Source organism: Taurulus bubalis, assembly GCF_910589615.1.
Source record: "Taurulus bubalis genome assembly, chromosome: 11".
NCBI lineage: Eukaryota > Metazoa > Chordata > Actinopteri > Perciformes > Cottidae > Taurulus > Taurulus bubalis.
The window spans coordinates 13,049,110-13,061,520 of record NC_136599.1 but is presented as its reverse complement, the minus strand read 5'-3'; the positions used below and the strand labels follow the sequence as shown (position 1 = coordinate 13,061,520).

General features: G+C 41.0%; 1 protein-coding gene across 1 annotated transcript in view; it reads left to right on the top strand.

Annotated features, from left to right (window-relative positions):
* Positions 1–1,716: 1,716 nt before the first annotated feature.
* The window catches only part of cacna2d3a (calcium channel, voltage-dependent, alpha 2/delta subunit 3a), a gene marked incomplete at both ends in the record, with an annotated part of 108,392 nt that continues 97,697 nt past the window's right edge, over positions 1,717–12,411 (top strand). Inside the window, 2 exons of the mRNA XM_079225797.1 lie at positions 1,717–1,841; positions 2,141–2,222. Of these exons, the coding sequence (XP_079081923.1) occupies positions 1,717–1,841; positions 2,141–2,222 (207 nt within the window). The remainder of the gene's footprint in view (positions 1,842–2,140; positions 2,223–12,411) is intronic.

Genomic DNA, 12,411 nt, shown 5'->3' with positions numbered 1-12,411 from the left:
TGCCTGTCCACCAGGCAACACGAGATACAGTATAAACGAACATGCAGAGATGGAAACAAAGGGAAGAGGCGACGCTCTGAATCAAGAAGGTAAACATCATAAAAATTGTCATTTAACTTCAAAATGTCTCATGTGTGCTTGAAAAAAATTACAATTTAAGAGCATTAAATAAGATAAAACATGAGTTGAGCATTTTCCCCCATAATATATATGTAAAAAATAATTGGAAATACATTAATTAAGTGTTCTGTGTCCCACATTTTGTATTACTTACTAGGCATATATATATATATATATATATATATATATATATATATATATATATATATATATATATATATATATATATATACACATGTATATTGCCCATGGTAAGAAGAACGTTTGGTGTTTTGTGGTTGGTAGGAGTTTTGCTTTTATCTTTTTTTAAGAAGGATCACACAGCAACTGTTTACAATAATTACATTGTTTTACAACACAAATGGAATATGTATTCCTGTATGAGTATATGCCACTTAAGGTGGCACACATAATCCAAAAATAATACATGTCTACCTTTTTTGAAGAATGCATGTACACTTTTGTTTTATATCAGACAAATCTAGAAGTGATGCTGACTCTACTTCTGTACGTGTTGGTGTTTAGACTCTTGTGAGCAGCCAGTGTCAGTCAGTGTTCATCCCCTTCCAATGCTTTGCTAGAGTCCTTCCAGCTCTATGTGAAATGCGATCCGTCGCACATGGGGTCCGATGGGGTCCACCAAGAGTCTGCATATCCCCACTACCTTCTGTGTCTTTTTACACACACACACACACACACACACACACACACACACACACACACACACACACACACACACACACACACACACACACACACACACACACACACACACACACGCACACACACACACACACGCACACTTTCTTTTGTCTTCTCCCTCTGTGCCTTTCGTCAGCACTTTGGCAGTAATTCTTGCTTCAGTGAACTCGGCATACAGTACATGACTTGATCTGACATGAAAGCTAAAGGCTAGCTATTATTGTCCCGTATTAAAGCACATAAGTGGGGAGGAGAGAGGTAGACAGAAAGAGAGAGAGGCAGAAGTATGGCGCAATTCAACAACAATAACAGCATCCTCAGTAGCCTATCCTGGGAGTAAGGAGGGGAGAACGCGTGTGTGTATGTGTGTGTGTGTGTGTGTGTGTGTGTGTGTGAGAGAGAGAGAGAGAGAGAGAGAGAGAGAGAGGGGAGCAGAGAAGCAGAGAGGAGGCTACTTGCATCATTCCAGGAGTAGGCGTGCTCTTGTGCGCTGCATCGTTTGATGATCTCCCCGGTTCCCCCTGAACCTCTGCTCTCTGCTCTCTGCGGGTGAGGTCGGTCAAACAAAGCGACAGAGCGGACCTTCCCTGCCGGAGGAGTCGAGCTCGACTTTCAGGCAGCAGAGCCGTGCGCGCCGCACCGGTCAGCGGGGCAACACCGCGGCACTTTGGATAACTCACACAGCTGAGGATCCTGCCGTTTGCCAACGCGCAGCGCTCATCTGAACACACTGCCATGCACGATTTAGTCAGACAGCATACGTGACTTTTGACTACCTCCGTTTCCCCCTTTTCTTTTCGTGTTTGGATTCTTTGGAGGGGGGAAAGCAATCCACGGTGGCAGCATAAGCCCAAAACTCGCTCTGTGCGCGTAGGGAGGGTATCTTTGCCCAAGATGCAGGTGGATCGGAGCTGTGTGATTTCCAGTGCGTGGTGTATGTGTCTACTTTTACTTTTCTCAACTCTAAGCACCAGGGTCAGTGAGGTGGGAGGCACCCACCAAAGCATCCCTCCGTCCGTGTAAGTAGATGCTGTTTTACGCATCATTCGAAACTTCACGTTTAAAACAATTTTATTAAAAATACGCCAGCTGCATAAGTCCCCAACATATTTGATGGCTTATTGCGTTGTTTTGTTGAATCATTTCCGCTGATGTTTAATGGTGTGTTTGTTGAGTGTGATACTTTTTCTTTTTCCAAATGTCTGCCTAGTTGTTGTATATCAGTACTTTTTAAATCAGCCTGTTAATTCTTAATCTGAATTGTGGCCTCTTCGTCCATATATCTCATTCATTGCTTAACTGTGTGTGCCGTCTGCAGTGTGAAGCTGTGGGCTTCAGCTTTTGGTGGGGAGATGAAGTCCATCTCTGCAAAGTACTCCGGCTCCCAGCTGCTGCAGAAGGTGAGCAGTTGTATTGTCTGATTTCAACTTCAGTTGTCAAATTGAAAGTGAATGTTTACCATGGAACCTCAGTATCCCCCCAAAATGTCCACATGACTGAACGTAAGCAGGGATTTTTGTGCTCAAGATATTATATTTTATAATGGAGCCTTAATCTCCTTGAAATATGTTTTTTATTTGAACAAATATTTTTACATCGTCCTGCATTGTGTAAGTACACCCAGGGACCCACACTGTCCTCCAGATATTTTTTTGCAAAGCTGAAATGATGTGATACTGTTGGAAAAGTACTGTTCATTTAAGAGCTTAAAGAACACGATTGAGAGCCTTTTAAAATTGCATTGTGGGTGTGAAAAGGCCAGCTTATGAGCAGAAATGACTGCAGTTGAGTAATTTTTGATTTGAGCGAAACTCTTCATCTCTTAAACTGCAGGATCCATGCTTTTTAGCCACTTGAGATTCGGTAATGCATGTCGACGAAGTAGGCACAGATTTAAAAGCTTATTCGGAAAATGCACTCTTTAAATGGGTGTCCAATTCACAAGCTCTGCCAGATGCACGCACGCACGCACACACACACACAGACACACTTTTGCTCAGCAACTGAATGTTCCTCACATTTCTAACACCCTCTTTAGTCTCTTCGTACCTCTCTGCAGTCTGTTCCCATCCCTCTTCCACTCTGCTTTATAGCGTTAGTGCAAAATTTGAGTGTGATGGAATGCAAATTTACCTAATGGAGGGTCAGTTGATGAAGCATGAGTTAAAACTGGCTAATGGATAGCCGATGGATAAAGGGCCAAGCCGAAGCTAACCTCTCAGCGGGTGCACAGACACAATGTTGTGCTTGGGGCCATCAGTTCAGGGTACTGTCGGATGCATAGACCCACTGTGGTGTGTGGCTGCTGTTTGGTGTCACACAGGCCAAACTAGTGATTTGACACAAAAACTTACATATGTTCCCTTTCCATGAGTGCACACACAGAATGCCCCTTCCCCCCTCCCTCCCACACACATACAGTACATGTAGCACATGACCGCGCACTGCATGTTCACAAGCACAGTCACTTAGACTAATAAAATCCTATAGCGTGGATTTCATCAGCTGCTCGGAAGCCAAAGGAGTGGCGTTATCTTGTTGAAAATTGTTCCCCCCTCTCATCTTTTTGTGTCTCAAAAAAAAAGATAACCCTCCCACAGAGTGACGACCTCTTTATGAAATGCAAATGAGGGCCCCAGGGTTAATTGAGCAAAGAAAAGACCTCTTTGTCGGAAAAGTGCATCTTTGACACCGAATGTTGCAAGTATATAGTGTTATTCACAGTGCCCGCTTGCTGGACCTTACAGTATCGTCAGATATACAGGGTTTATAGATGCATGCTCACAGTCCTGTATGTTTTCCCTCTTTGTGTGTCCGGTACAGTCGACTAGCTCTTGTACAGGAACGTTGAGGAGTGACCACAGTTTCCCCGAGGGCAAATGCTTTTAAATAGGCAGAAAGAACGAGGGATATACACTGGTGTACATAGAGAGGAATATGGTACGGAGGAGAAAAGACCAAGGATTGTGTGTGTGTGTGTGTGTGTGTGTGTGTGTGTGTGTGTGTGTGTGTGTGTGTGTGTGTGTGTGTGTGTGTGTGTGTGTGTGTGTGTGTGAGAGAGAGAGAGAGAGTGAGTGCATGTTTGTTTCCCCTGGGCAAGGGACAGATAGACTCAGTCTCTCTTCAGTTATCTCTCTGACCCTATGGTGTAACAATACTCCCTTGGAAAGAGACATACTCTCTCTCACACACACACACACACACACACACACACACACACACACACACACACACACACACACACACACACACACACACACACACACACTATGCATACAACTTAACCTCAATCATGCTTCATAAGTAGACTAACACAAGGATGCACACATGTAATTGTTACATTACACGACTTTTAGCGAAGCAACCGCAGAAGTAACATGATGACAAAACAGTGTTTGTCAAGTTTTATGTTTTGTCGAAATTTCTCTCCAGTAGTTCAAAGTCTTGCACCTACTGTGCCTTGTGCTTTTACTTTCTGTTCCCAGTTAAAATGCCACTCATTTAATAATTTCTGTGTTGACTGTGTCTTATTCTTGGTTAATTATTTTGAATGAGATTCTTAAAGAGAATAAGATAATCCTTTAAAGTCCTACAGCGAGGAAAGTTGCAGGATTACAGCAGCAAGGTAGAAGTAGAAAACAAAACAAGTACAATACATAGTCAAGCAGTATGGGCATAATAAAAAGTTAAATCACAAAAAACAACAAAAGCAATAAAAAAGTGATTTATTATGATTAATAACATAAAACCACGCCATAAATGACTTTCTGAGATAATTAATAGAGATGCTTTCAGTAAATTCAGTTTAAATTTTGGACAAATGTATGACTTTAAATGATGTGACTAATACGTTGTAAAACAACATAATTCACAGAAGGAGTACAGCAATTGGATGAATCTAATTATTTGCAAATGAAGACAGAAATCCCAGATTTGGCCTTTGATCCAAACACCCCTCTCCTCTTTCCTCTCCTCTCCTGTCCTAAGCTGTCCTCCCTTCTCATGCCACAGCCCGTTTCCTGTATCCATCGGTAACAGCTCTTCTTTCAAGGTTATATCAGTAGGGTGTGTGTGTGTGTGTGTGTGTATAAAATCAAGACACAAATCAGACCTTAGCAAACAGAATACATGTGCACATGGAACACTGTATACACATACAAAGAAAAGGAAACTTTTGTTTGAAACACATTAAACATCTCCCACTGATAGATAGAATTAGCTGTGTGTGTTTTACCCTCTTCACTGCTATTCTGTTGAAATCTTTAATTTCATGTATCATTGAGCAACCTGTCTATACGAGCCAGCCTGGCTGTGATGGCTGTGTCTGTGTGTGTGTTGTTCGCTGGACTAGTTTTCACCTCACTGATGTTATGGCTTTCTGGAATCAAAGTAGTGGGACATTATGCCACGCTGAAATAACTTCAAGCCTCTTGGTAATAGAAGATATAAGACAAATGATCATTCTCTGGGATCGCCATAGCGGCGATATATTTATATTTTTGATAGTTTAAGCTGTAGGCAGCAGACATACTGTACTGTATATCTGCTGCAGTGTGTGTGTGTGTGTGTGTGTGTGTGTGTGTGTACGTGTGTGTGTGTGTTTCTTAAGTTTGCATACCTACTAAAAGCATGCTCAATCACACATACACACACCGTTTACACAGCAAAAGATCAGAGGATGATAGGAAAAAGTAATGATGTGTGACCAAGAGTATGCTGGAATCGATTTGTCTGGATGGGGAAGAAGAGAGAGAGAGAGAGAGAGAGAGAGAGTGTGTGTGTGTGTGTGTGTGTGTGTGTGTGTGTGTGCGTGTGTGTGTGTGTGTGTGTGTGTGTGGTGTGTGTGTGTGTGCGTGTGTGTGTGTGTGTGTGTGTGTGTGTGTGTGTGTGTGCGTGTGTGTGTGTGTGTGTGTGTGTGTGTGTGTGTTTGTGTTTGTGAGCATGTATGGTACCATTCTCTCTTTACCAAAGAGCCACTGACATGTTGACATGCTGACAATATTCTTAAACTATGAGCAAAAGAAGACAAAGTGGAGTGGTTCCTCAAAAAGAAGCGGTGGCTGAACAAAATCTATCAGTATTAAAGTTGTCCAGGGAAGTGAAGAAGCCAATGGTTTGGACGTGTGCTGGGGTTATGGAGTATAGAGAGAAAGACATCTTGAATACTATTTTTTTTTTCTGCCTACACGTTCATTTTGCAGTTGTCGGCACCTCGAGCCCTGCAGTAAACACTCCCCCCCCCCCCATATCTTGATAAATGTAACATAATTGTTGGTATTTCTACAAAATACAATATCACTGATTGATGAAAAATCAGAAATTAAATCTTTCCTGATAAAAAATGCTCTCAAATAAAAAAACAATGCGTATAGCATCCTTCAAACTGGTAAAATGGTAAAATGCTGTCTAGAATTGAACAAACCCGAAACATAAGTTAATTGTGTTGTACACGATGAGTTAAGTGATTTACACACACAAAATATATTTATATTGACATGTTTTGATCTATTAGAGACCTTACGAAAATACTTGTTTCACAGAAACATAACTTAATACTCCAGAAGGCACTTTGTCTATATTGGGAAAAAAATATAAATTTTTGTTCTGAATATTTATTTTAGTCCCACTAACCAGATTTAAGAGCATGACTAATTATGTCATTTAGAAGTGACAGATGGATGGCAACAGTGGGAAAAATTAAGAAATAGCTTATGAGTTTTTAAAATTTTATTCTCCACTGTGCTTTATGTTTTAATTTGATTCAGCATTTTTTATTCCCGAATGTTATGCATTTGTCATACTTTTCAAAAAGAAACGAATGTAATTTAAATAATATACAATTTGTCTGTTTCAAATATTTGACAAGAAAATCTTGTGTTAGCATAGGTGTTAAACAGTTATGATATGATTTTAGTGTCGTATTGTGGACCTGTACATCTGTGAATTTCATTATCTTAGGGAGGCCTCTACACTTTAGAAATACCCACACATTTCAAATAGTAGTTTCTTAGATGATACTGTAATTGTTTTTGGGGGGGCGGGGTTTCTTGACCCGTGGCTGACTTTGTCTATGTGTGTGTGCGTGCGTGCGCGTGCGTGCGCGTGCGTGCGTGCGTGCGTGCGTGTCTGCTGCCCAGGGTGGGTGATGGCTGGGCCGTTCCAGTGTAACAGTGTGTCAGTGAGGAGGACACTGCTGCAGATTAGATTTAGCTTTGGGAAAATTGAATAGCTGTCAGCTTTGGTACAGCACGGCTGCCGACGAGGTGAGTGAAGGGGGTGTGGAGAGGTGTGTGCTGATGACTGTCCCTCTTTCCCTAACCTCCCCCTAACCCTCCCATTTCTTCTCCTACTTCTTTCTCCCTCTCCCTCTTGTTCTCATTGACCAAAGCATGATGCTAAATTAGATTCCGACACTCCTCGTAGAGCGTGGGGGAAGACAGAGGTGTGTGTGTGTGTGTGAGTGTGTGTAAGAGAATAAAAAGAATGGAGAAAGATGAGGAATGCCGTGTCACAGAGTTAATTACAGTGTTAGCAGGCGAGAGTGCAGCCTTTTTTTCTCACTATCCTTTCACGTCCTAGCAGACCAGCTTTAGCCAACATAGCCACTCACTCATACTGTAATTAGTGCTTTGTTTGTGAAAAAGCATGAGAAAAGCCTCTGTAAATCAAAACCCTGCCTTTGCCGTAGAGAGGTCAGGAGCAAGGGAGCGAGGCCCTTTGCTACCGGATTAAAGAACTTAAATCCTTAAAGACCACGACTGCTGACGCCGTGTTTGTGGGGCTTAGAAAATCAAGTGTCTTTTGATGACTTGTTGTGCGGTTTACCTCTTTGCTTTATCCCCAATCTGTCTGAGTAAGTTAATTTGCCAGCTTGAAAAGTGTTTTATTTAATAGGTAATTTGGAAGGAAGTACATTTTTCTTCCCAGTTCTTGAAGATTTTGCTGAAGATCCACATGCTCTCAGAGTGTTTGCATACAGTGTAAAACACCTTTTGCTATGTGCTGTTCGGATGATGAATTTGAACACTGAGGATAAATATCCTCTGTCATCCGTCATTGGCTGGTCAGGTTTGACATTGCCTCTGCTGGCCTACAGATAAAGAGCATCTCATCGTGGCTACACCGGACATTAACAGACGCACACAAGTATGCGAGCGTACACACACACTCTCACAGATTTCTGTAATTATGACAGATTGTTGTGCTCCGGAATGGATTGCATGCAGAGAGTAAACATAAGCAAATCTGGTAAAGGGGCGGGACTAGTACTATTTAGCACATTAACGTGTGCGACATGTGTGAAGGACTGTCTGTGACTTGCTGCCCACATCCATCATCCTGCCGGTTGTTTGGGTCCTCCCTGTGTGCTGTAGGTAAAGATGGCCCGTAAAGGACATCCGACCCATTACAGCTGCTCCATCAATCACAAGTACCTCCTTATATGTCTTAAATCTCTGCCCGCTCAGAGAGTTTAGCTTTATATGTTCTGCTCATAATTAAAGATGGACTAGCACCCCCGCTCTTTCTTACTTTCCCTCACTTTGTCCTTTTTATTACCTACATTTCTGTCAAATCTCCCTCCTTCAACATTTTCACCCATGGGTTTTTGTGTCCCTGTGCCTATCCCCAATATTTTTCTCTCTCTTTCTCCCCTTCTCTCTCGCACTTTCTCTCCTCCTCTCCCTCCATCCATCTGCTTCAATAATGGATAGGATGCAGCTATGGCACTAAAGAATACATGGTAGGGGATCTTGGGACACGGCAGTGTTTGGAGCAAGTGTTAGTGCCCACACGCTTAAAAAAACGAGTTCTGCTGGCCCAGCACTGCCGTGCACTCGCTGCACTCTCAGGCGGCCTCAATATGTGTCCCAAGTCACCCCCCCTCTGTCTCTACATCACCTCTGCCAACATACACACACTCACACAAATAAACACTTCGTTTGGCTGTACTTTATGGAGCCTCACACTGCGCCCCATTTGCACAACACTTCTTATAGATTCTGAAAGTGCTGCCAAATCTAGCTCAGTGGAACAGTAGCCTCTCCTTCTGATGACCTTCACCTTTACTTGTTGTCTTCCACCCAATGACACACTTGCTAACACCGGGTGGAAGAATACAATTAGTAAAAAAAAAAATGCTAGCCAACAATAGCAGGCAATATTGAGAAGACATGCCGCTGTTTCATGTTACGATGCCAGATGAATCAGTGGACTCCAACAGATTCACAGGTCTGGACCCGGCAACACTGAAGAATCCCACCCTCAAAACATTGCAAAAATGTCTCACTCTATTAGTGGGTATTTATTTTTGTTTCCTTTTGTGTCTCCTTTACACATGATGTGGGTTAAAGGCCTGTGCTGGCATTGTGGTAATGCTGAGCCCTGAGTAAGTGGCAATGACTACTTAGACATAATAATCAGTATGGGTCAATACTGAGCTCAATTGATTACATGATGTTCATGTGCAGTAAGAAAGACCGTTAAGTAAGCAGTCCACATTTAATCTATAAAGAGACATTTTTGCCAACCCATACATTATTTTTCCACTGCATAATTTTTTTTCAATGTTTTGGTCCTCAGTTTGGCCTCTGATTTATCCAATGGTTACAGCGTCATATTGGTTCATAATTAGTCATTGACTCGCAAAAGTAAAATATCTATTGCTGGTCATGCTTTAGGTGTGTGGTGACAAAGTATTGGTTATTTAATACCCTTCAGTGCTCTTCTTAACCATTTGGTAAAGCACATGTTGCGTTGTGACGTACATAACTCCATCTCAAGCACTCGGTTGAAGTATAATAATAATAATAATAATAACAATAACTTTATTTATATAGCACCTTTAAAAACAAAGTTTACAAAGTGCTCTACAGAGAAGCAAAGCATAGCCATACATAACGTCAGTACCGGTAAACAAAAAAGGACCACACCATGAAGGTAATGAATACAACAAAACCAAACAAATATCCAAAATGAGAGAATGGAATACCAATCAAATAAATAGATAGATAAAATAAACAAACAAAAACAGGGGAACAAAATAACTGCATAAAAGGACATACAAGGACGACATCCCTTAAAAGCAATTCTATAAAAATAGATTTTAAGAAGTGATTTAAAATGTGTTAAGACTAGAAAGCATCCCGTCTTGTGTAAAATTCTTGCGAGAGTTTGTGTGTGTGGCTGCTAATGGATTTTGGAAGCTGTTAAGTTAATTTGGAAACTGATTAACTATGGCTGCCAACAATTCTAAATAGCCAGCTGTTTTTGGCTAACCGCAATCAATGCAAAAAAGTATCCTGTTTGATATTGACTGGAAATGCGGCATATAAAATCAATGCACTTTTGCCTGGACGATCAGTATAAAGGCAGGCTACCATAAGTTGCTGTGTAGGAGGTGTGGTTGATGATGCCACTAAATATTAATTTATTCCGAGACATAGTATAGGCATCTTGAACCCAAGTGATAATGAAAGAGTGAAAACATGTCTGATGCATGAGGGAGAGAGAGAGAGAGAAATTTCTTCAATATATTTCATCCTACACAGTATATCATTTTTAGTGTATATGTTATGTTCTACATTTATTTAAATGTTTTTATTATATTCTTATTTTCAGTTAACTTCAAAGTGTCTACTAATAAATGTTTTGCGGTTCTCAAAGTATTCTTCCGCTCTGTATGTGGCACATTTATCCCCCCCCCGTTCTTTGTGAGGCCCATAATAAATCTCCACTTGCAAGGATGAATATTACCTTGATACATCCACCACAATGTTTTGCTCTCTCCTTTTACTTTCACGCTGGCTGCTGCTAGAATCAATTTGAGACTGTGAGAATGTATGGAATGGAATAGGGAAGCAGCAAGCCATATTGCACGTGCTGCAAAGCATAACATTTATTTTCCCACGACTGAAACCAACTGAATGCAGGCAACTACAGATAGACTGTGGACTATTTATCAGTTCCATGTGAACAGATCAGATCTGCTCTTGGGGCTTTTATGTTTTTTGGTGAAGTGATTTATGGCTGTATGAAAGAAAAAGTGGAGTGGAGAGTGTAGAGAAGGTACTTCCTATCCATACTGTAGGCTGCCTTTGATTCTTATATGTAAATTATATATATATATATATATATATATATATATATATATATATATATATATATATATATATATATATATATATATATATATATATATATTTATTTATTTATTTTAGTGGCGATGCCAGCCTCAGCCCTTAAGGAGCTTCTGTGTGCTAGTGTGGGTGGGTGGGTGGGTGGTCACACACACCATGATGGCAAGACATGTGAGGAAATTGAAAGATGGCGGTCATTAGAGATAGCTGGGATTTGGCACCCACTCTGTGGGGCAATGGTGCATGCCCAACAGACGCAGTGCATCCTGGGACAAACTCCTGAACGTTGGTACTAGCTATGCCATAAGGCTGTGTCTGTTCGTGTGTGTGTGTGTGTGTGTGTGTGTTTGTGTGTGTGTGTGTGTGTGTGTGTGTGTTTGTGTGTACAGCTGTTATTCCACTGTAACTCTTAATAGCCCTCAGGCAGCCTTTAAACACTGTTACTGCAAAAGCACTTAGACACACAAACATACACAAGCACTGCGGAGCTGCAGGTGGGAGAATTGTGTTGAGGAGTGAAATGGGTGAGGTGTGTAACTTGTTTCAATTATACTGAAATAAAAAAGAGCAAAGTGACATTATTTTAATTCAAACTTGTAGGGAGTGCTACTGCCTGAATGCTAATAGCGTTATTGTAGTATTGTTCTGTGGTCACGCTCAGAGTTAGTGGCAGGATCGGACTGATTGTTTATTGGACCATTAGAAAAACAGAAGGACCGCAGAGACTCGCTGCCCCGAGAACATTGCCCATCAACCTAGTGACTAAGATCTCAAAAGGAAAACTAACAAAATACCTTCACTTTGTAGTTCTTTTAATTCTTTGGAACGATAGTAACTTTGGGTAGCAGCTTTTGTTTGCAATCCCATATTTCATTTCTGAGAGATAAAAAAATAATAATCCTATGTTTATATTTAGTTATAAAGTATGGATAATATCAAACGTTTTGGAGAAAACCACCATGATTGATTTGTTGGTCTGTTGCTTGGTCGTGACTGAAATATCTTAACAACCATTGACATGAATGGTTGTGATCCCTAGAAGATGAAGCACATTGACTTGGTCCCCTGACTTTTCTTACTATGCCACCACGAGGTTGACATTTGTTGGTGGTATTCAGTAAAATCTCACCAACGTGGATGCCCCTTCAAAGTGAATACATTTCCATCAGCCTCAGCTGTACTTTGTGTTTCATGCTAGAAAGCAAATATTGCCAAGCACATGCTAAACTAAGATGGTGATCACAATAAATAGTATACCTGCTAAACATCAGCATGTAAGCATTGTCATTGTGAGCATGCTTATGTTAGCCTCACAGATCTGGCGTGGTATTCTTTGGTCTCAAGAAAAAGAAAAAAAATCAAGTCTGCTCAATTATGTCAGAGCAAGTCTCAAGTCCTTTAGGTCTACTTTATATTAAGTCACACGTCCCCATACACAGATTTGGGTATGAAT